The 22,687-nt window shown below is 41.0% G+C and overlaps 1 protein-coding gene across 3 annotated transcripts in view; it reads left to right on the top strand.

The window, feature by feature from the left end:
• cadm2a (cell adhesion molecule 2a) overlaps positions 1–22,687 on the top strand; it is a 361,176-nt gene that overhangs the window by 62,989 nt on the left and 275,500 nt on the right. For 2 of the 3 annotated variants that reach the window (XM_049592825.1, XM_049592824.1), the window contains exon 1: positions 9,224–9,682. In XM_049592825.1, the coding sequence (XP_049448782.1) occupies positions 9,622–9,682 (61 nt within the window). In that variant the 5' untranslated portion in view covers positions 9,224–9,621. Of the gene's footprint in view, positions 1–1,794; positions 1,955–9,223; positions 9,683–22,687 lie in introns of those variants that run through there. The other variant, XM_049592823.1, reaches the window with a different exon arrangement.

The following is a 22,687-nucleotide window of genomic DNA, read 5'->3' as shown; positions in this document are numbered from 1 at the left end:
CCGCACAAATATATACTGCATTAAGGGGACATCCTCAGGTTGACCTGTTGTGATCATCCATATACCTCACCAACATGAGGAACAATAGTTTCATGCATACAAGACCTGTATTTATCAGAGAAAGCAACTAAACTGAAGCTCCTGATGAAATATCTTTGCATTCATTTGATCCCCATCAAAACACTGGTAAGAATTGCTTCACCTTGTTAATATGGACTTCAAAACTGTTTTGAAATGCAAAATAATGGATTTAATAATAGTTTAATCATTTTAAACACGTAATAATACACAATCACAATTTAAAAATGTATTGTTTGATAGCCCCAGAGTCAATATATATTAACTAGTAACCAATAATAAGCTGTTATTATGCCAGCCCTTGCATTTTAAGGGTTGGCATATTGTTATGTTGGGTTATTTCTTCATTATGTTATATTTGTGTAATTTTTGGTTGATACTCGATAATTGCTCCTGAATCCTTCACGTCTACTTAGTAAATTGTCTTCTCTTTTTTCGCATAGATAATGCACCAAAGAGCTATTTCTATTCATTTATTTAATATAAATACTATTAACTATTCATTATGTTACACTCTGAATTTCATCTTTCAGCCACCCTAATCAGTTTTTTCTGCCATCATCACAGAGTGCGGTTGGAACATTGAAGCATCAGGAGCCTCTTTTTTAGCACTTGATCTTAGCTTTACTCCCACTGATTTGGCATCACTGGCACTGCTTTGCTGAATATGGCAATCAAACACGGAAATGTAACTTAAATGGACTGGCTAATAATTTATCCCTGACTGCCAGGAAACAGTTGGTGTATTCAGCTCTGGCTACTTCCCTCCAGACCATTGCTGGATCTGACTGAATCAAATGATGTATTGTCTCCAAGCACATAGACAGACATGCAGGCGGGCAGAAAAATAACACATGAAAAGATGGACAGAGGCAGATAAAAAAAAAAAAAGCAAAAATACAGGCTGGACGAGACTCCAGTGTTTTTTAATGGACATGTCAGACTTTGCCCTTCATTGCTCATCCTGTGTAAACATGTGAAACCTGGTGCTCACAGGAAGGGAACAAGGATGTTGCAAAAGATCTTCTAGTTTTCGATGTTCAGCGATAATAAGATGAAAGCGAACAGCAAAACACTGTCTTCATGTATAACTGAGCACAGCTTGATAACATTTCACATTGTAAGTTTGTAGCATTATATATAGCAGAGTCGGGTACGTTATGTTTGCATTTGTAACAAGTCGGCCATCATAATTCAAACTACCTCCCTCATACCTCACCGCAATCCAGTTTGAATATGCAAATTTTGGTGTGAAAAAACAAACAAACAAACAAAAAAAGACTGGTGCTGGTACAGGTGTTGTCTCTGAAATTACTGTTGCACACAAGCTGTGTTGAACTACCAGCAAGACATAATGTGACATTTCACAGGCAACAAAACATACAGGAAGAGGATTCTGACCTTTCGAAGTTCAAATTTATGAATCAAATTGATATCCACACACACACACAAACTCACGCGCGCACACACACACACACACACACACACACACACACACACACACACCTTTCTGGCTTTCACACTGGTTATGCTTCAGTGTGATCTACAAGTAACATGGTCATTATTCAGCCCAGTCGTCAGAATGAAATGTTGGTATTGTGCATTTTTTTTGCAAAACATGGATATGTTGCATTTGTACATTTCATATGTATTGTATCAACGTTTCCAAAGACATGTAGATCAGATTACATGTATATGATCTGACTTCCTCTCCAGGAAGAAGAGGAGGGGATGGTGGATGACAGTCCACCTCAGCAAAATGACCGCGAAGCAGCAGACAACAGCGCACAGTTCGAGACCTACAAACAACAAGAGCAGCTATTTTTTGAAGACCAGGTCGGGATGTTTCCAGCTGTATTTGTTGCAACAAAAACAGGTATTTTGGGGCAAAACATGATCTTTCCTGAACCCTAACCAGGTGGTTTTTGTGCTTAAACCTAACCACAACATATAATGCAAAATGAAATGTAGAGAAACGTAAAATTTCAACATATCCACTACAAAATGTACAAATTTAGCGAATCAGTGATTTGTAGAAATGTAAAATGTTAACATTTACTCTGGTGATTGGGTTAGATTATTCTGATCCTACAAGATAATGAGCAACAAAGAACACCATGTTCCATTAGTTTCAGGTGGGTTTCCCTTGTATTGCAGACAACAAAATTTTTTTTAATGACTTGCAATTTCTGTTTTACAATATGCAAAATGCACATTGAACCAAAGCAGTGTACAAATACAGCTCAATCCTAAACCCCGTGCCCCCCACCCACCCACCTCCCTGAACACAAAGGATAAACAATTCAATACATCGGTAATGTAGCTTTATGTAAAAGAAAACAGACAGAAGAAATGAATAAATAAAATAGACAAATACAATAAACCTCAGTACAGATGAGGACTTTTGACAAAGAAAGGACAAAAAAACAATATACAATCCACCTGCCAATAGTTTTGCTTCCACTCTTGTGCATTTATAAAAGCAATGTACCCTCTGCCCTATTACAATTCATATATGACATCCTTTCAGACACAGCAACTTTTCCCATTTCAGTTACCTAATCCTGAAAAGCAGGTGTTCCTGGTGCTTTCCAATGCCTGAGAATATTCTGCTGCCCAGTCATTACTGCCGTCTGGGTCTATTTCTCCATATCTCGAGGGAGCACCGACAGAACCCCACTGTCTCCCAAAACATAAAGTTTTGGACAAAGTGGAAAATGTGAACCTATAACAGCAACAATATAGCTGTGAATCTTTATCAGGACAACTTAGGAGCATCTACAGAGTTGTAACCTTTTACCATCCACAACCGTAACAGAAGACACTGCTGTATAACAATCAAGAAATAAATGCCCAAATGCTTATTAAATTGGTTCTCTGCATTATCAAATCTGAGCCATTTGTTTCAAAAAGTTAAAATGTCCAAAGAGTTGTATCAAGACATTACTTTCATGCTATTTTATACCATTTTTTTCAGCCAGTTTAGCATGAGAAGAACTCTAACGTGCATATGCATTGGTCCAAAAATTGGTGTATAAGAAAGCCTGAAGGAATGTTTGCAACTTTCCCCAGGAACACCATTATGAACCAAAACTCATAATGTTTGAGGCTGTCAGCCAATGATGAAATTAAATTGTAAAATTATTTTCATATTATGTTAATTTCAGTCAAACTTGCTGTCATTTTCTTAACATAAACCATTATTCAGTTTGACACACTTATATTCTCAATCACATACACTGTCGGTCTGTCTAGGTTACACTGGAGAGCACTATATGAGTATGACTAAAGTGGTGTGTGTTAGATAGAGCAGGAGTGTATGTGTGATACCAGAGTATAATTGTGAGTGTGTAGGAGTGTGTGGGGGAATGTAGTGGTACACTGGATGTCTGATTATGATTCTGTGAGCGAATAAGATGTATGACCTAAATGGCCTGTCATACTGGTGTTGTAGTTATCGTAGTTACCACACCTACCACACAAGACTGCTTTCCACCAGCAACTATAGATTTTCTTTGTCTTGACTGTCTGAAAAGAGCAGACACGGAGCTCACACAGAGGACAACAAAAGGTGGAATATTCACAATTCCTAGTTAATGGGCTAAAAAAAATACAAAACCACCAGTATGGTCTTTTTAAGTCTGCTGCCAAATAGCATGCAGCCTTGGAGCCACTAACAGTAAATGTTCTGTTCCTGAATATGCCCAGAGACGAACTTGACCTTAGTTACCAAGCAACAGAACCAACAACCTGCTTAATTCTTGGTATCTGCTTCAAAATGAACAGTGATGCTTTCAAAAACATATACAGGCACATACATTTTTTTAGAGTCCAAGTGTGTGAATGAATGTCATCCAGGAGGTGCCTCCTCACAGTCTTTTAGACTTCTGAATGGATGTGGAATGCTGCCATTCTCATTAATAAGAGGGCAGTCCCCACCGTCTTTGTATTCAGAGTTTGGTCGAGGAAACACTTTCCGAGTGAGTGGTACTGAAACAATTGGTGTGCCACTCTAATCTCAACACTGCCGCTGAGCTTTGGATGTGGCTGTTTTTGGCGGACAGTCTTCCCTTGTGGTGTGGCAGCCTGCAATGGCCCCGGTTTCCGTGGCACTTCATGGTTGCCAAAATCTGAAGGAAAGGTCATTTATACTGCAGACACAGTGGGAGAAAAACACCCAGGTGTCTGCAAGGGAAGCCGCCTGTGTCATACTGAAGTTATACATCCATTCTGGATAGTAGCTACTGGGCTGTGAAGCCTTTTCAGTTACTGGTGCGTTGTATTAGCTATACCATTTCCTTCCTCTGCCACCTGTGCAGAAGTACAACTCATCAATGTGCTTTTTTACTTCCCTGTCTGGACTGAATGTATCTAATTTTCCAGTTTTTGGCATGCATATTGACTACACAGTACATGTGTCGACATGCACTCTGTGCCAAACTGCACACACGTTGATAAACTTAGCAAAAAGAAATGTTACACACGTAATGTGATGAGCTCCAGCAGTCTTTAAATAGCTGTGATTTGAAATCAGTTAGTCATTTCATGCTTGTAAGCTGTTCCAGATCACTGTTAACTCATCTACCAGAAGATGCCCTTTTTGCTCAAAGTAGAAAGTCAAAAGCCGGCAACAGGAAAATGAAAAATGGATGGCAGGAGAGTGCTGCAGAAAAGAGAGCGCTCCAAACCCCCCGAAATCCTGGCAGCAACACCCACATGCTTCCAGATGTCACACCACAAACTTCAAAACTGTATGTTATTAACAGATGTCATGAGTCCAAGAAAAAGTGTGAAAGAGACATAATGTGTAATATTAAAATCTGCTTTTTCTTACCAGTCTTACCAGGCAGTTGCATCTCCATAATGAAAGTGAATTGGAGCATGATTTCTGAACAGATACCCCCCCCCCTTAAAAACAGATAAATAACATAATCCTTCTTTTCTAAAGCAAATGTGAAATACCCATTTTAAAAGAAGCATTCATGACAGACCTGCATGATCCCTTATTAGTTTTCAAATGTAATTATTATTTATTTATCTATTTTACATTTGTTGTTGTGAAAAGCTTTGTACGGGACTGACGAAGTAGGTCATTCAATTGAACACACACACAGACAAGGATGAAAGAAAATCTCAATATAAAAGCTGAGGTGATTTGTGTCATGCCCCGCCTTGTTCCATCCAAGCCAAAGTGCTCGGCCCCTCAGCTTGGCAACGTGTGTCAGCCTACATTAGGTGGACCAGTGAACAATGGTCTCAGCCAGGAGCAGGTGGTGGTTACTTGAAACTCTGAGAGGAGGGTGTGCATTAGTGGCCGTGTGTGTGCGCACATGTGTGTGTGACAGAAAGAGAGAGAGACTGGTCTATCTGCCATCTGGAGCACCGGGACAATCCCAGGTGAGGCGGAAACTTGAATGTGCTGTTTCTGTCAGTTCACTGACTGGCCTCTCTCCTGGATCCAAACACTTTTTCAGAGAAGACCCAGTGTTTCCTTGCTATGCCTCTAGTGATGGCACACACCAATTCTGAGAGTGTGAAATGAGCCATTACAAGGTGTGCAGCACCCACCTCTTAAGGTGGATTGACCCAAAATGAGATCAGCAGGCCAAGTCAAGTTTATTTATAGAGCGTTGTCCACAAACAGATTAAAATCTTTTACGGAAAACAAGGGACAACATAGCAGCTGTGTGCGTGTACATGCATAAGACAGTGTGTTTATATGAGAGGGCAAAACAGTATCTGAGTTTCTACAAGATACCAGCCTGCAGAAGAAGGAAATGAATGACAGCTGAAAATCGAGGCAGGTTATGAGTAATGCAAAATAAAATAATCTGCTTCCAAATATACATTTTAGCCCACATCATCATTTTCAAATCAGTGTGAGTCAAACTTTTGCATTTTGATAGTCCTCAAGTGAACTGAAAAAGTTCCTCGCTGTATATATTGTCTTTGTTGTCTGGTGGGGGGACACTCCCTGCTAAGCAGCTTTACTTGTGTGATTGAATTGACATTGGGTTGTCATTAGCATAGGTAGGCAATTTCAAAGAAGCAATGTTAATTTTATAAATAATGCATAGGGTGTTTTTTGAAGCCATCTTATAATCAAGCTAAAGACGCAATCCAAGAGAGAGACCCTTTGCCTTTGCCCCAGAAATATGACATGTAAGATTAGACATACTGTGATACAGTATGAGATTGCCAAATACATTTAATTACATAATACATTTGATAGATTTGTAACTGATTCCACTTTTCAATCAGACAAGTCACACTTTGCCAACATTTTTACAAACAACACCTTATTAATTCATGAAACCAGTGATTGCAGAGCTTCTGATGTCCCTCCGGAGATTTGCTTTTGATGCCTGACATCCATTTATATGTACAGTAATTACATAGTTCAGAGCAGTTTGGTGGGCTCTTCTACTGTATGCTATTTGATTATATTCTCATATATGCTCATTATAGTCGTCCTTTTATGTTCTAGTAGCATCATAAAGCAGATTGTAGTCCCTCTTCTCAACCACGATTCATCAACTTTCTTAAAGGGACAGTTCACCCCAAATCAAAAACACATATTTTTTCCTCTTACCTGTAGTGCTATTTCTCAATCTGGATTTTTTTGGTGTGAGTTGATGGGTGTTCATTGAGATATCTGCCTTCCCTCGAATATAATGAAACTAAATGGCGCATGGCTTGTGGTGAAATACACTTAAAAAACTCAACAGTAATGTCACTTTCCAAAAATCATGACCCGGTTATTCAAGATAATCCACAGACCTTTTTTTGAGCAGTTTTATGTAGGACCTATTTTCTTTCTACCAAACTACATTTGCCAACTGTATCACAGCGCAGAAGGAAACATGCATCTACTGCTAGCTCACCTAGCACCACTAAACTAGCTAACAATACAGCTCAGTCGAGGTTTACACCATAAATGTCCACATCTAGTGCAATCAAAACCATAACTCTCATCCATGAGTAGACACACGCTTCTGTCTGTGCAGTGATAGGGTTGACAGGTGCAGTTTGAAAGACACTAATTCCTACATGAAAATACTCACAACAAGGTCTGTGGATTATTTCGAGTAACCTGGTCAGGATTTCTGGAAAGAGACATTGCTGCTGAGTTTTTTAAATTGGCGCTTTGAGCACCACAAGCTGAGTGCCATCTAGTTCCATTGTACTGGAGAGAATGCAGACATCTTATGGCTGATATCTCCAACATTCATCAACACGCACCAAACAATCTCGACTGATACATAGCGCTACAAGTAAGAGGAAACACGTGTTATTATTTTTGATTTTGGGGTGAACTGTCCCTTTAACAGGAATAAATTATTTCCATAACTATGATTAAATGTTTTTTTTTATGATACAACCCTGATTCATTTCTGTGCTTGTTGCTACAGAAACTATTGTTAGCGAGTGGTCACCAGGCAGTGTCATTAATGTGAAATACTCCCAGCCACCTGTTTTCAGTTTCTGCACATAATGTGCAGCTGCAGACAGACTAGACATCCAAAGCCGAGGCAAACATCACATACCTCAGCCGTGGACTGTACACCTTTCTGCCTCCACTGCTGTCTTACCTGTTCCTTCTCTATTTCAGTCTTAACAGCTTTTTCCAAAGGGCTGTAGACCGCTCCCCCCGTCCCCTACACCTATACACCGCCTTGTCCCATCATATCCCACCTCACCTCTCCACCCCTCTGATTGTCCTCCGCAAGACAATCTTCAAAGCTCAGGCAGTTGTCAACCTTAATACTTCACAGCCCTCTAACCTGGATCATCACTATCGGAGCAGCAAGCGATGAAACCTAAGTTCATGTGGAAGGACAGCTCACACCCAGAAGCACGTTTGCATGCTCTTTCTCTGTTTTGAATTCTGAGCCCATTCTACTTGTACACTGCAAAAAATGATCACCTACTCTCCCAGCTTGTTCCCTGGTGTGGCCGACGGTAATAAAGTCCATTTAAGGTCCTGGAATTCATAGGCATAGATTTCAAGGGTGATGCAGGGGACATGTCGTCCTCAATCTTAAGAATGTGTGCATTTGTTCCCCCCAGTAAAAACAACAAGTAGCAGGGAACTTTTATTTTGATAAATTAAAGACGCCCAGAAGAACAAATTGGTGCATAAAAATTCACCAGAATGCAACAAATAAAGTGGTTGGCACTTAAATTTCCCTGGGAGAGGACCTCCAAACCCTGTGTTTCATATTTGCCCAACCAGTGTTAAAACAAAACCCTCATCCTCACTCGAAGCAATACACTTCACACCATATATCTCACACACTGAAGTCAAGAATCACCTTCAGATAGCTGAAGCATTTTTGTCCACAAATTTTGCAGCGGCTGAGTCAGATAAGTGACAGCAGGTTTCTACGTAGCCTTCCACAATTTGTCTTTGCCAAAACTCTTGCTGTTGCAGTTTTACAGCATCCAAATTATTTATGATAAATGTAGTGTATTTATTTTGCTTTAGATGAGGTATTTGCACGACTCATTTCAGCTTCTCACTTCTTGGCAAACTTTATTTTGGCATGTATGTTTGTGTGCATAAGTGTGTTAGTGTCTATTAGTGAAGCAGTATATTTATATGTTTTACATTCCTTTATTGTTATTGTAAAAACAGATAAAAGTAAAATAAAACAAGTGTTCTGATGCAGGGAAAGATATGATACGATACCATATGATATGATTGGATACGATACAATACAATAAAACAGAACTTTCTTCATCCTCAGGGAATTTGCTGTGCCGTAATTGCGGTACAAACTAGGAAAGAGTGCAAATATAAAGTATTAGCAAGTACAAGATATTAAAAAATTGTCCCATTTTCCCAAGAACAGTTCAATTTAGGACTTTTCCATGTATTTGTGTCATTATATTGATCAAGCTTTTGGCTTTTTCATGGAAAGAGAGCATGGACTCACTCCACTGGCCTTTTTTTCTGTTCAGACTCTTCCTGGTGTTTTGAAACATTGAGTCTAAAAACCAGTTGAAATTGATATTTTTTGCAGTGTGTCTCACGCGCTTACCCCCCTCCTGTTCCCCACCCCCCACTTCGATTCGTGATTGGTTCGCCTTCCATGTCCGTCAAAGCTGTGTGGGCGGGACTCAAACAATCCACTCGTGCTCCCTGCGCTGTGGATTGTGCGCCACAGCAGACCAAGAGCGGGGCAGGCAGTAGTACAGCGGCGGCAGCATCTACTCTCTGACCGGCGGACGAGTGCTCTCACTCCCTGTGGTTTACTGCTGTTGTTCAGAGTCCCGTGAACTGAGCCTGCACCTTACCGCTGGTGCATCACTGAAATTCTTTTTTTGAGCAGCGAAAACATTTTATCTAAAGCAACACAGTCTCCGGGTCGTGAAGTCGGTTGTGTCAACCCCTTTTCCCCGAGACGCACAAAAGACGCACTCCCAAGTCCACCTGGATAGCTGCTGACAAAGCCGTCCGGTTCGCTTCGAGCTCCAGTGGGGAGAGACGGTGAGGAGAAGTTAGCGCGGAAGGCAAGAGCAAGACACACAGAAGGCAGGATGAATCTCAAGAGTCATTTGATTTTCACCCTCTACACTATTTATGGGATTCTTCTGAAAGGTGAGTCTGGGACGAGTGGTGCGTACGTGTTTTTTTTTTTTTTTTCGTATACGTGCTTTATATGTGTGTGTGTGTGTGTGTGTGTGTGTGTGTGTGTGTGTACGCGCGCATGTTACAGGCCAGCAGCAGGGCAGGATGAAGGAGCAGGACGCGGGTCCTGGCAGAAAGATGCGGAGCTCTCTCTCACACAGGGTTTCTCATTCTCAAGTGCAGTGTGCGTCTGTGCCTGCGCGCGTGTGTACGTGCGTTGAATGTACGTGCGTATGCAAACGTGCGTGATGTGAGACAGAGGAGAGGGAGAGAGGGAGCTTGTCCTGTAACATTGGGGATCTCTTGGATGGTAATGTTCAGGAATGAGGGGGATCCTTTTTTCTTAATTGTGTGCTCAGGACGCGACCTGAGCTCTGGCTTTGCAGCCATACACACTGGTGCGTCTCCTGGGTCTGCGATGTGTTATGCCCCGTGCATGAGTGGCAATGAAAAGAAGAAAAACGAGCCCGCTAGGGAGACACACCTCAACATGAAGTAACCAACCCCGCGGTTGTTTCTGACTTGCAGTACTTGGATGAGTCACGGAGACACTGGCAGCGTTTTACGCACGTTTGATGCTACTGATTACGGCAGCGTTAGAGACTCACAGTCATGCAGAGCATTTTGATTCCAGAAAATCTGTTTTTGTTTTGTTCTCTGTTATGATTTTGACTTATGGTTCTTCTGCGCAGGTGTGGTGTCTGTGGCTAGTGCGCACAGTCAGCTCCGGTGTGTTGTGTGCCTGCATGAGGTTTAAAGGAAGGCTGTTGTCAATAACCTCAGACGAGTTGTGGGAACAGGTGTACAGGCCTGATGGAAATGACTCCGTTTACCTTTTAATTCTGAAAAGTTTATCTCTCAGTATTGTAGATGATTATATTAAGATCATTCTCCCTCCTATATGGCACCAGAAATTTCTGAGCTTTTACCCTCTGTGATGAAAACCATCTTGGCTGACCTCAATTAAATGTAAATATTATTCTGATCTCGATACTATTTGTGATAATTAAACAGTGAACAGCTCTCAGGAGTGTTTACACCACAGAGGACTGAATGTAAAGATGAGAGGAGTTAAGGTGACATTGGGGGTCAAGGTCACAGTGGATTGCGCACGCCTGTTTCTAAATGGTAAATGGCAAAGAGACTGCATTTATATAGCGCCTTTCTGCTGTTATAATTTGCCTCCCATTTACCATTCACAAACCCATTCATACACCAATGGTGGCGGAGCTGCCATGCAGGTGCTGGCTTGCCCATCAAGAGCAACTTTGTAAGACATGCACTAAAATAGACCTTGAATACAATAACATAAAATGAAAGAAGAAAAAGCTTTTGCTGAAACTGCCACCATATTAATCTTTTTAGGTTTCTTTTATGCTCATATTTCTAACCGCTTAGTGTCTTAAACAGCTAAATGGGCAAGTAACAACAGATTAGAGGATTGTGGAAATTAAATCTGGGGCTACAGTCGTTTGATGATTATATGATCAGTGCATGCAACTTTGATTTATCATACCTCAAGCAAGAATCTGACTAGGCACCAGGTTAGAAAACCTGGTGCCAACATCAGGCTCATATTTTGATGATTGCATACCACAATTTATGCACTGTTGAATCATTTTTCTCTCAGAATAGTTCCACTTTTAGCAAACCTGATAGAAAGTCGCAAGAGTACAACTCAGTGGTGCTGTGTGTGGTAATTTCTCAGTACATTTTAAACACAGTGTAGAAAATAACGTGAAGTACTGGATGGCATTCAAGCCTCAAGGCAGTTAATTAACAAACATATAACAATTTTCCCGTTTATGTGAGAATTTAAGGACACTTTTACTTGAGTTTCTGGACTGGTACATTCATGCTGTGTACAACAATGGCAGGAGGGTGGTAGATTTACTCGAAACAACTGTCAGTCTAACAGCAGGGCCGCATATGCCACGCAGAGCTTCAGTTTTGTGATGTAAAGTCCACTTTATTCCCCTCAAATCATATCAAGATATATTTAAGGCGTTTGATAACACATTTATTAACATGAAAGTCTTGGCTTTAAGTGCCGTTTTCCACACAAGTACATGAGAAATCCCAAATGAGAGATGATTTGTGCTTGATTCCCCTGATCATTTGTTGTTGTCTCTTTGAAGTGTGTGTGCATATGAGACAGAGGGAGTGAAGGCAGTCCTTCCTTAATAATCTGACATGATTAACGCCATTCTTGACTTAAGGAATTGGTATGTAATTAGGTATCTTAGGGTATCTGGTATATCTGACAGCTCACACTGCAGCATTTATTGATGTTCCAGAGCCTTTCTTTTTCCTCTCTGTTCTCCTTAGGGCGGCACACTCATTATGTGAGTGTATGTGTGTTCTTGTGTGTGTGCGTGTGTTTGCATATATCCCTGCAAAAGTGTGCCATGTTTGTATAGCTTATGTCAGAAGAGAGGTCTAAGCAAAGACATAATCGTGCCGGTAGCAGCAGAGTGCACGTCAGGGCTCATTTTTATGTGTGGCTCCCCACCGCACACCCTCACATCAGTCTCTTACTCTCGCTTCCTCTCTCTGCCTAACCCTGAAGAGGATAATGCTAGGCTGCTTGATTTGAACAGTCATCTCGCGGTGCAAGACCTATTATTGTATAGGTTCCACACAGCGGGCGGGTCAGCCTCCTCCTGAATGAAGTCTATCTAGCCCAAGCCATATCCGCGCTCTGTAAATGACAGCTGTTTCAGCCCCTCTGGCCCGGTGCCAGCTGGCATCAAGAGATCCAGACACACTGAATCTCTGTCATCAACTAGACCTGCGCCGTATATAGTGTGAACGTGAAGTGTTGTGATGGAGGTTGTTGTTTACCAACAGCCCGAGTTGTTAACATATTATCCAGTGTGTCTCATGTGCCCAATGCCGGAGCCAGAGAAAACAGCCTGTTATGCAAATGGACCTCTTACGTAAGAGCTCGGGGCTGAGCGGCAGGCGAGGGGAGATAGAGGCAAGAGAGTGACAGAGAAAGAGGGAGATGTTCTAGAATAGAGGAGTTGGAGTGATGTGGGAGGAGAGGTGTGGAGGAGGAATGTGCAATCTCCTCAGCAAAAGTGTGCGATATGTGCACTAGCGGTTGTTTGCCGTTTGGATGGCTGTTTATCTCCGCTGCTCTGTCTGTTTCCTGGTAGTCTGTCTGTTTTGAACTCTGATCTTGCTAGCCTAAATACAAACCCCCCTGCTGAGGGATGTGTTTATCCCCGCAGTGAGTCTAAGCCGCTGAAGGCTGACCCTCCGTCCCTCTGTACTTTCGTCCATTCCTCCCTCACTTCATCCTCCCATCCTGGTGTGGAGCTTTGTACCACAGCAGCGTGGGAAAGCTTCTGATAACAAGCGGCCTTGTGTGTGTGTTTGCAGAGCCACTGATTACACGGGAGAAACGAGATGTTCTCTCTTTTCTTGCCCGCTTGCACTCACCCTCCCACTTCTGTGTGTTTGCGAGCGTGTTCATTTTCATGGACATGCTTTGACGGGTGGAACATGTGAGGTGCTCTGTACCTTATACCGATGCCATGAAGCTTCAATGCAGAGAATCCTCAGTAGGGCAGCGCTGGCTCGATGTGCATCACACAGGCACACACACGGAGCACCACTGTGGATTCATTGCTGCTCTGCCAAGGGATTTCCCATGATCAAAGCCAGTCTTTTGTTAGTCCAGGTGTTAAAAAAGTTAAAACAGAGAGGAGGAGGAGGCTGGAGGGGAACGTGGTGGGATTCAGAGCTTACAAGCTCTTCATGGCAGAGCAGAAATGTGCTTCACCAGAACTGCTCCAGAAACACTGCCAGTGAACCTACCAACTGTTCCAACTCTTTCTCATATCAGTAAACATTTGGGGCAGGTTTTTTCCTTGGGAATGCACAGCCGTGACAAGTTAAATACAGGCGCTCTTACAGTGTGTTTAGACATAGAAATAAAATGAGGCAAGAAGAGGCAGGAGGCCAGTCATTGTTAAGCTTAATACACATGTAGTAGCAGATGGTAGGAGATTCAGAAGTGGCAGTAACCAAACCTAGCAAGACACCATGAAAGTGAAAAGTTTTAAGCTTCATGCAAATGTACTCCCAGCTTAGCTCCCAAACTAGCCTTTTGTAATCCATGAGGCTTTTATGAGCCTACACCAAATGACACAGCATACCAGACCGATCAGGCAGCATTGTTTTACTACACCAGTCTAGTAGTATTAGATATTGAAAGGTGAGGAAGATTTTAACAAGCAAATATTTCCTTCAGAACATGAATAACAGCAGTAAATAGAGATGGGCATAGGATTTTGTTGATGCTGATGTCAATACTGATATTTGTATTCATACTGCTCTCAATAATTTGGTACAAAAGGGAAAGACATGACATGAAAATATGTAAAAGATTCAACAGTTGTATATAATGAGGGAAGAGCTATTGCTACAAATGTCTGGTGGAGATATGCCTTAACGCTGTTTCATTACCAGAAGATAAACTTAGAAACTGCCATAGAGCTGAGGTCCTTGAGTTTCTCAGAAGTGAACAAAAAAAGATGACAAAGCCCTGTCAGCCATGACTGGCGAGCACAGACTCTAAACATGTAGTTATGCAATGTCACATGTAATCACCTGACGCAGCAGCTTTGTCATCATTAGGGGAAGGTTAGAAATTTGAAAATGCCAGCTATCTAAGAATGAATAAATGATACATATATTGATGGCAGCAGAGTTTTTCCAGGAGCTTATGTATATTTTGCGACTGACCAGTCAGGAACCTGTACAAATTTAGTGCCAGTTCTGAATACCCATCCCGAGCAGTAAATGAACTAACTTGTCAAGCACCAGTAATGTATTATCATAGGCCTACTCCTCTTTGCTATAGTGGCAACCTCAGAAAACACCTGCCAAATCTGAGCACTATGTTGAAATTATTGTATGTGCTCACTGCTAAATATTCCCCAAAGCTACAGATTCAGAGAGGCAAGATTCAGCCTGCCTGTGTGAACACACACGACTGTGTCTCCTGAGAATATGACCTTACAGCATGTCAGCAGCTGAGGTTTCATACTTAACTTCTAGCTCTCCCCATTGTGTGGGGACACATACACATCACCTTAGCTTTAAAGCAGTCACTCAGTCAGTTGACTGAAGTCTACAGCAAAGGGCTTGACTGATCCTGGCAAGAATCTCCTGAAAATAGAATAAATACTCTGTAGAGTAATTGGCTGTGTGATGGCAATGACGCACCATCACGGGTGGTTGCGTTAATCACTGCACATTTGAAGCATGCAAATCTAAAAACATCTATAATTGCGTTGTCAGGCTTAAATTCAAGAACGTGTCACATTTATAAGATAGAAATTCCAATAAATAATATGTTATTTTACTGATAGTAATCACATGTTGGGGATGCTGCGAGCTAATAGCTTCCTGGTTACAAATACAGAATGTGTCAACTACGTTTATAATCTGCAAATTAACATTTTTTTGTGGAGAATCAATGCAGAGTAAATGTAGATTTTTGTTCTGGCATCAAGGCTGTGTTACATATTTCTTAGGCAGAGCAGAATTTAAAGCCAGCCCAGAGCGAGAGTAGGGAGAGATGAAATACAGCCTCCCATGGAGAAAGGGGAGACTATGAGCCCACAGGTGGATTTGGCTGCAACAGCAGCGGCAGCAGACAGCGAGTTTGCACCCTAAATAGACCTCCCAGTAGGTGGAAAAGTGTGCAAGCTCAGCTAACATATCAGCTGATGGGGCTTTTCTTCAAAGTTAACATGTAGCTATTTTTGTATACAAGTCAGAATATGAACTAATGTGCATTTATCGGTGTGAGACTCGTGATAATAAAATACCCTTCACAGTTAGAAACGGGTGCTGGGGGTTGTATAGGGTGCTCATATTTATAAATAACCTGCCCTGCACTAGCACTGATTTGATAAGACGTATAATTCTCGTAGTGAAACTTTGGGATTTGTATGATTTTTGGACAACTTATCTGGTACGTCTTGATTGACAGGCAAACTTCCCCCATGTTTGGCTTCTTTTGTTTGAGTCAGACTTCAGCGATCAGATATAATCTCCCCACACAAATTTCACACAAGCACATACATTGGCAGAGACATAGACTGTGTTATTGGGTGAAAGTGCATGAGTCTGTGTGTACGCGTGCACGCATATGTGATGTCTGTATTAGCATTGAATTCCAGAGGATTAGTGAGAGGCTAATCTGAAGTCTCCAGTCTTTGACAAGCCATGTGTCACTAATCTCAAACACTCTGGAATAAAGAGACACAAACACAATCACCTTTTGGATTAAAACTCTCCAAACACAGGATGTTCTCATCAAAATCTTTTACCCAAACCAAGAAAATGGCAAAAGAAGGTTTAAATTTAAGGAAGAAATTTAAGAAAGGCCTCTCTTTCTGTCATGCACGCATGTATGCATACTTGCAAATAAGCAAAAAAAAAAAAAAAAAAAAAGATTTGACGTGCACTTTCAGTTGATCCTAATGTGCTCTACAAGTTCATATATTGTCCCCTCTCTTAACAACTCTTAGCCTAGATAATGTTCTTTTTATGTTGTGTGCCCTTTCATCTGACAGCTTCTTTTCATGCAATTCCCCAAAGGCTGGAGTCTGGAGACTTGGTAGTACATGTTACAGTAATCATTTTCTTCAACAGAGATAAAGATATGGACAGCCGTGACTCTCCCTTCTCCCTCAGCTCTTCTGCCCCAACTCTGATATTGTTTGGGGACTCTGTGTCTCTTCTTGACAGAAATGAATTCAGCCAAAGCAAAGTCGGCCCATATTGTGTACAGTAACGTTCTCACACACAGAGCCATATGTGTACACCAAAAACACACACCAGCGCAAATACACATGCACGCTTATGCACACAAAAACTCAGCAGTGTAAAGGAACAGCAGTGAGAAAACAGCAGACACACATTTTGTTTTCAGGGACTGCATTTACTGGAGTAAACATGAGATGACGCCTAAAAATTGTGGCATTTTTTGATTTTATCGTTGCTGTTTTTGGCCTGATGTCAGACAGAATTATCAACTTGTTACACTTTGTTTCCAACTTCAGTCTAACATTGCGTCCACTCTAGCCAATTTCCACGGGAGAAGGGGATTCAATTTTTCCTGACCATTCACTAGATAGTCCCTCTAGGATTCTGTGGGCAGTTTTTGGGATTGTTGCGGTCTAAAAAGCTTGAGTCCTGCCTGTGATACATGTTGGAATGACTTTGGGCTTGTTTGGCAATAAAATTGCGGAGGCGAGCGAAGTTTGAAAGAATAGTTGCAATGCTGAATCTATTTGTTAGGTTGTGTGAGGGACGATCAGCTGTTGCTGCTGTTTGATGCAGCTCTGAAGGATTGTCACTGTGAGACGCTTTCTTCCTCCTCTCTCTGCCCGGTTAGCACAAGAAAACACAGTAACAGTTGCTAAAATCTGACAGCAAGCCTTAAAACGGTCCCAACAATCTCACGCCATCACCAAAATGGCTTGACTTTGTCATTAAACATGTTGGGTAACATTAGCTATGTGATGCTAACAGTTAGCCCTGCCACTGTGTATGTGACTCTGTCCCAGGGGCAGCGCTCACACTCCCACAGCAGTAGTCTCATGATAAACACAGAGACAGTGGAGCAAGGAAGGGCTGAATAAATCAATACGCTGCACTCAGTTCTACAATCAAGTGAGATTTCACCCGTTTTAAATAACAAATATGAAAAAATGCAGCGATTTGTCAAAATTGTAAGGTTGTGCGTGATTTATGGGAATTGGCTGAATTTGCATTAATGGTTCCAGTTGCAACATCACAACATCCTGGAGGGACTTATTGGAGACCAACCTATTCGTCTGAATCCAATGTAATTGAAAGTCCACACTGATTCATAGCCATGCCAATGTGCTGGTTTTGCCAGGGTTTTTTAAGAGTGGTACTGAATCCAGTCAGACAAAGTACGATGTCAGGCAATACGGAGAAGACATGCCAGTTTAGAACAGCCTCGTCTATCTTGTCTATAGTGGTCGCAGTTGTTGTTTTGACTCCTCGTTGTTTCTGGCGCACAGCTTGACAATGCTTGGCAACAGCTTGACAATGATGTTAGTCCAGCTGATGGCGCTGATTGCTGATCATTAGTACCACCTACAGCACTCATTGAATCAATTGTTTTTCAACTGAGAAACCGCTGTTTCATGTCATGATGCCAGACGAATCAGTCAATTTGGTGGAGTGGGCGGATAAAAAAAGTCTGGACCCAGACAAGCCATTTTTATGACCCAGATTCAGAGATATCTTTCTCTGTTCACACACACAGACATATACTTCTTAGTCAAATCAGGGTTGACAGGAAGAGTAAATTCACAGGGAATGTGTTGAAAATGTTGAAGGTAGAGCAAAAGCAGAATGGAGAAGAAAGAGAGATACAACTTTCTCCAGGCCCTACGAACTCTTCTCACTCTGCAAAAAAAGCATTATTGTCTGTATAGCCCAAGGTTCATTGAAGGGAAACTCCAGTTAGTTAATAAACAGGAAATGAACCTACATTCACTGAAAATCCCACAGGTGCTCCCCTAGTCATTATTCATATTTGTCCAAATCACCACTGTTATTCCATAAAGTAATCCTTAAAATGAGCTGCATCCCTCTTTAATGACAGTGCTCATGTCCTCCTGATGGCTATTACACATTTCTAATGGATACTCATACTTGTTAATTTCTCATTGCTTTAATTTTGTTTTAAACTGGCTTCAAAATGTGCATAAGTCGTTCCATGTGTGTGCTTCATTTTAATGTTATGGTTCTTTAATATCGTGCAAAGCCTTGATTTAGTGCTTAATTGCTTAACTTGTACTTAAACAATAACACTATGGAATTATGTCATGATACTAATTGAAAAGCAGGATTTACTGCATCCACAAATACAGATCTATGCACTTGTTTTAGCATCGCGGTCTCAAAGGAAGCCTAGAAGTTGCTAAAGCTAATTGAAATATAATTCCCCAAAGACACATGTTCATGTTAATTGACTTTCTGTGTGGGTCTGTGTTAGTGTATGTGTGTGTGTGTGCATTTGAGTGTGTATGCGTGTATGTGTGTATGTTTTTGTATTCATATTATCGCCAGAAGTCACTTTCTAGTCCCTTGTCTAATCACCAGCTTGAGGGTCCCCACACATCTTAATTCAGTGTTTGAAAGCTATTAGACACTCTTTTGCATGAGCACCATTTCTAAACGCATCTAATGTAGCGAAATTATGCAGTTAGAATCCACTGATGTTGTCTTAAACTTAAAATGAGGCGGTCCTTCCATTGTGGTTGCTGCACACCGTAAATCAAAGCAATTTTTACCGCCGTGTTTCAGTTCTTACATCTCAGGCAAGTGGTAATGTGCAGAACAATAGGGCTTTAGATGGGAGAAAATGAAGGATCTTTGCATCGGTGTGTGTGTGTGTGTTTGTGTGTGTGTGTGTGTGTGTGCACAGGTTTCGGTGTACATTTCCGTGTGAAAGTACAGAGATCACACGTTATGTTTAAAACCTGTAATTAAAACTACAGGTGTGAAATTTCAACCAGTTGACAAGGTTTCACACCCCTACCTGTGTTAGCAGACATGCATACATAGAATTAACCATTAACATTAAAGCCTGTTTCTGTGCTGCTTAATACAATTAAAGCTTTGACCATAACCTCAGAGTTGCAAACTGAATAGACATTCACAAGAGGTTTCTTTGGTGTGTTGGTCAAAGTTCCCTCTTGATCTGTGTAAATGCAGGTGTAAAGTAAATCACGTATTTACACATAAACAGGGTAGGGGTGTGAATTTCTTGGCAACGATGCTTGTTGATGCATCAAAACTATTTTTATTTCCATACAGGCCTGTCACAGATATTACGTTAGTGACTTATCAAGGTCAGAAATATGACCCATATCATTCCATATACTGCATGATATTGTGCTTGGGTTCACATGTGTTTGTTAACATAGGAATGTCGCCAAAATTTTAGCCAACATGATGCCAGAATTAACAGTGGGGGTTTTCCTGACCATTATAAAACTTGGACACTAAGGATGTACCATATCATCTCATTCACGATAATACTGGTATAATTGTAATTATGATATGACAAATTCATATTGTGATACTCAATATTTCGACTTGTTGACACATTGACCTCATTCTGTTACCCACGGCAACAAGCATGGCTGAAAGCAAAATTATTACAGACTCTGCGATGGTTCCAAGAAGAGGAGCAGCTTCAGCAGTGTGGAATTAACTGTGGCTTCCTGAATGTTTTATGAACAGCCCCGGACTTCTCAGACTCTTCCAGCGAGTTATTGCTCAGAGGGAACTCATTCAGCGGCTCCTCTGGCAGCAGCACAGCGTCTCTCCCTCTTGTTTCTCGCCGTGTGCACACAGGAGTCGGTGTCATCAAGTGATTTTGTCATAAACCTTTGGTAATGTAAACCTATGTGACTCTCGCGGCTCGACAAAAAACTACATATGTGAATGTGTGATAGTTGTGGTATCGTAACAGCCTGTCACAGGTTACGGTGTGATGATTAGAGGAGAAATGGCAGAGCATACATTGCCTGTTGATTTATATATATTCAGATCCCAGGGTACATTTTTTTGTATTTGGGAACTGTTTGAATTTGTAATTTGTGGTAGATTTTAAGTGGTTGTACTATTAATATTGTATACAGAATGTGAATCTCACTCTGTGTTACTGTTGTTGTTTACAGACTAAAGAAATGAGAGATAACTATTGATAAGTTTTTACTAAATATTTAAGTGCAAATGATTGATGATTTATCACTTATTTTGTTGCAAAATTTTCTTAAATTGATAATAATTTTTTTTATTTATTTATTTATTTATTTTTACTAATTTGTCATAGTATCAGGAATACTGTAATTGTAAAAATATCGTGATATTATTTTATAGCCATATAACCCACCCCTACTGCACACAGTGCCTAAGCTAAATGAACAGAAAAACATTATGCTGAGGCATGTTTTGCTGTCTTTTCTGTCAAATTAAAAGTTTATTGCTCTTTGAAATTATGTACCTGCATTATTAAGCTTTTATTATTATATCAGTGGTATAAAATGGTGTTTAAATGATATTAATACAGTTTATTGCAGTTATTTCTAGGACAATATGTGCAATATATGCATGTTTCTATACATTATTTATTTATTTTTTACTGTGTGAATACTTACTGCTTTAAAACATAGTAGTAGTAAAAATGGAAGCTTAGAATGTAAACACTATGCACACATTGAGAACTGTGTTTTTATTTTATAATTGACTTTCCTGCATTGAGACATCTTTTGAGAGAGAATTGCGATGCATCTAGGAATCAATTTATCCCTCCACCTGTATATAGTGACCAGATATCTCCGCTCCTCTCTGTGCGGCTCTGCTGTCATACTACATGATGTCTTCCATTCAATTGTGCTTAGTGTCATCTGTATTTTTTCCGCCACTTTGGATCCTGTTTCTAAGGAGAATTCCAAAATCCTATATTGGTTCTAAGTTTGGAGTCTGGCCGCTTTTCTGTGTAAAGATTGCTCCAGGCCTGTTGTAGAGGGGAGGGAAGATGGAGTCAAGTGAGACAATTTATAACAGTTAAAAACCAAATGAACTGAGACCCTTGGCTTGGGTGAGCGAGCGGCAGCATACATAATGCGCCTTAGGGATTTCTTCTCCACACACATTGTGCTGTGTGTGTGCGTGTGTGTGTCCAAGCTAGCAAACACATAGCATGCAGAAACACACAGCACCCTCCACCATCTGTCTCTGTTTGCCACATTGCAAATCCATTATATGCTACACAACATTATTCCCCCCATCCTAAGTGGCACACACCCCTGAGCTTACTTCCACTATCCTACTCAGTGGAACGGTGACAATTTGCCACCACGTACGCATCTTTGTTAAAGATGCTGTGGCATGTTTCCAGCTGGATTTTAATACATATTTTCATGCTCCATTTGCATTTTTTGTAAGTTGGTGTTTAGCATTGATGCTCTGAGATTTTACAAGCCTGCTTGCTTGTTCCTGCTGCTTCATGTGCGGATTTGTGTGGGTTTTTTTTTTTGTGTTTTTTTTTTTTTCCCCCCAACTCTTCCCCATTGAACTGTCACTGGACTTTAATAATAATACCACCTCCAGAATTAATATTTTTTTTTGCATTTTGGCAGACAGATTTAACACACACACACACACACACACACACACACGCACGCACACACACACACATTCACACACATGCACACACACTGCATGAATCTGGCTAAGGTTTGGCTCAGTAGTTTTATAGCTAACTCATCTCCACTTCTAATCAAAATGCTTCCCCAGCTCTGAACCTCCTGCTGAGGAAACAAAGAAGTTATTATGTTTTTAAATGGTCTCCAATTACGGGTAATTTCACCGCCTATCTTAAAGCTATTTGCTTTTCTCTCACTTCGCTCCGGCTGGGTAGAGCAAGCATTGTGCTATGCAAAAACAACGACAAGACAAGTTAGACATACAGCAGATGCATTCTTTTGGAAAGCAGAATGGCCTGCCTGTCTTTGCACTCCCTCTCTGTCTCTCCTCATCTCTTATCATTAGAAATGGGAAACACAGTTAACTCAATTCCTCCTTTATCTTCCTCATTAGTGTTTGTCTCACAGTGCACTCAATTACTCAGTCCATCACTCCCCTTTACCCACAAGTCAAAAGCTTCCACTGGCTGAAGTGAGTCAGAATTCTCATGTAGTTACAATCCAGTGAGACTCATTAGCGTATAGTGAGTGATGCCAAAATTGTACATTCATGCGTTAAACGTAAACATTTGTGGGGTTCACAGCGCTTCCTCTATGCTTTAAAAACAATGTCAGTATAGTCTGGTCAGTTAGCCTGGTGCTACATTTCTATCCTTGCATAACCTTTACACTGCTAGTCAGAGCCGCACTGCTA

This window comes from Epinephelus fuscoguttatus, linkage group LG12 (genome assembly GCF_011397635.1).
Source record: "Epinephelus fuscoguttatus linkage group LG12, E.fuscoguttatus.final_Chr_v1".
In the NCBI taxonomy this organism is placed as follows: domain Eukaryota; kingdom Metazoa; phylum Chordata; class Actinopteri; order Perciformes; family Serranidae; genus Epinephelus; species Epinephelus fuscoguttatus.
Note: the sequence above shows the minus strand (reverse complement) of the source record. Positions and strands in the feature narration are given on the sequence as shown.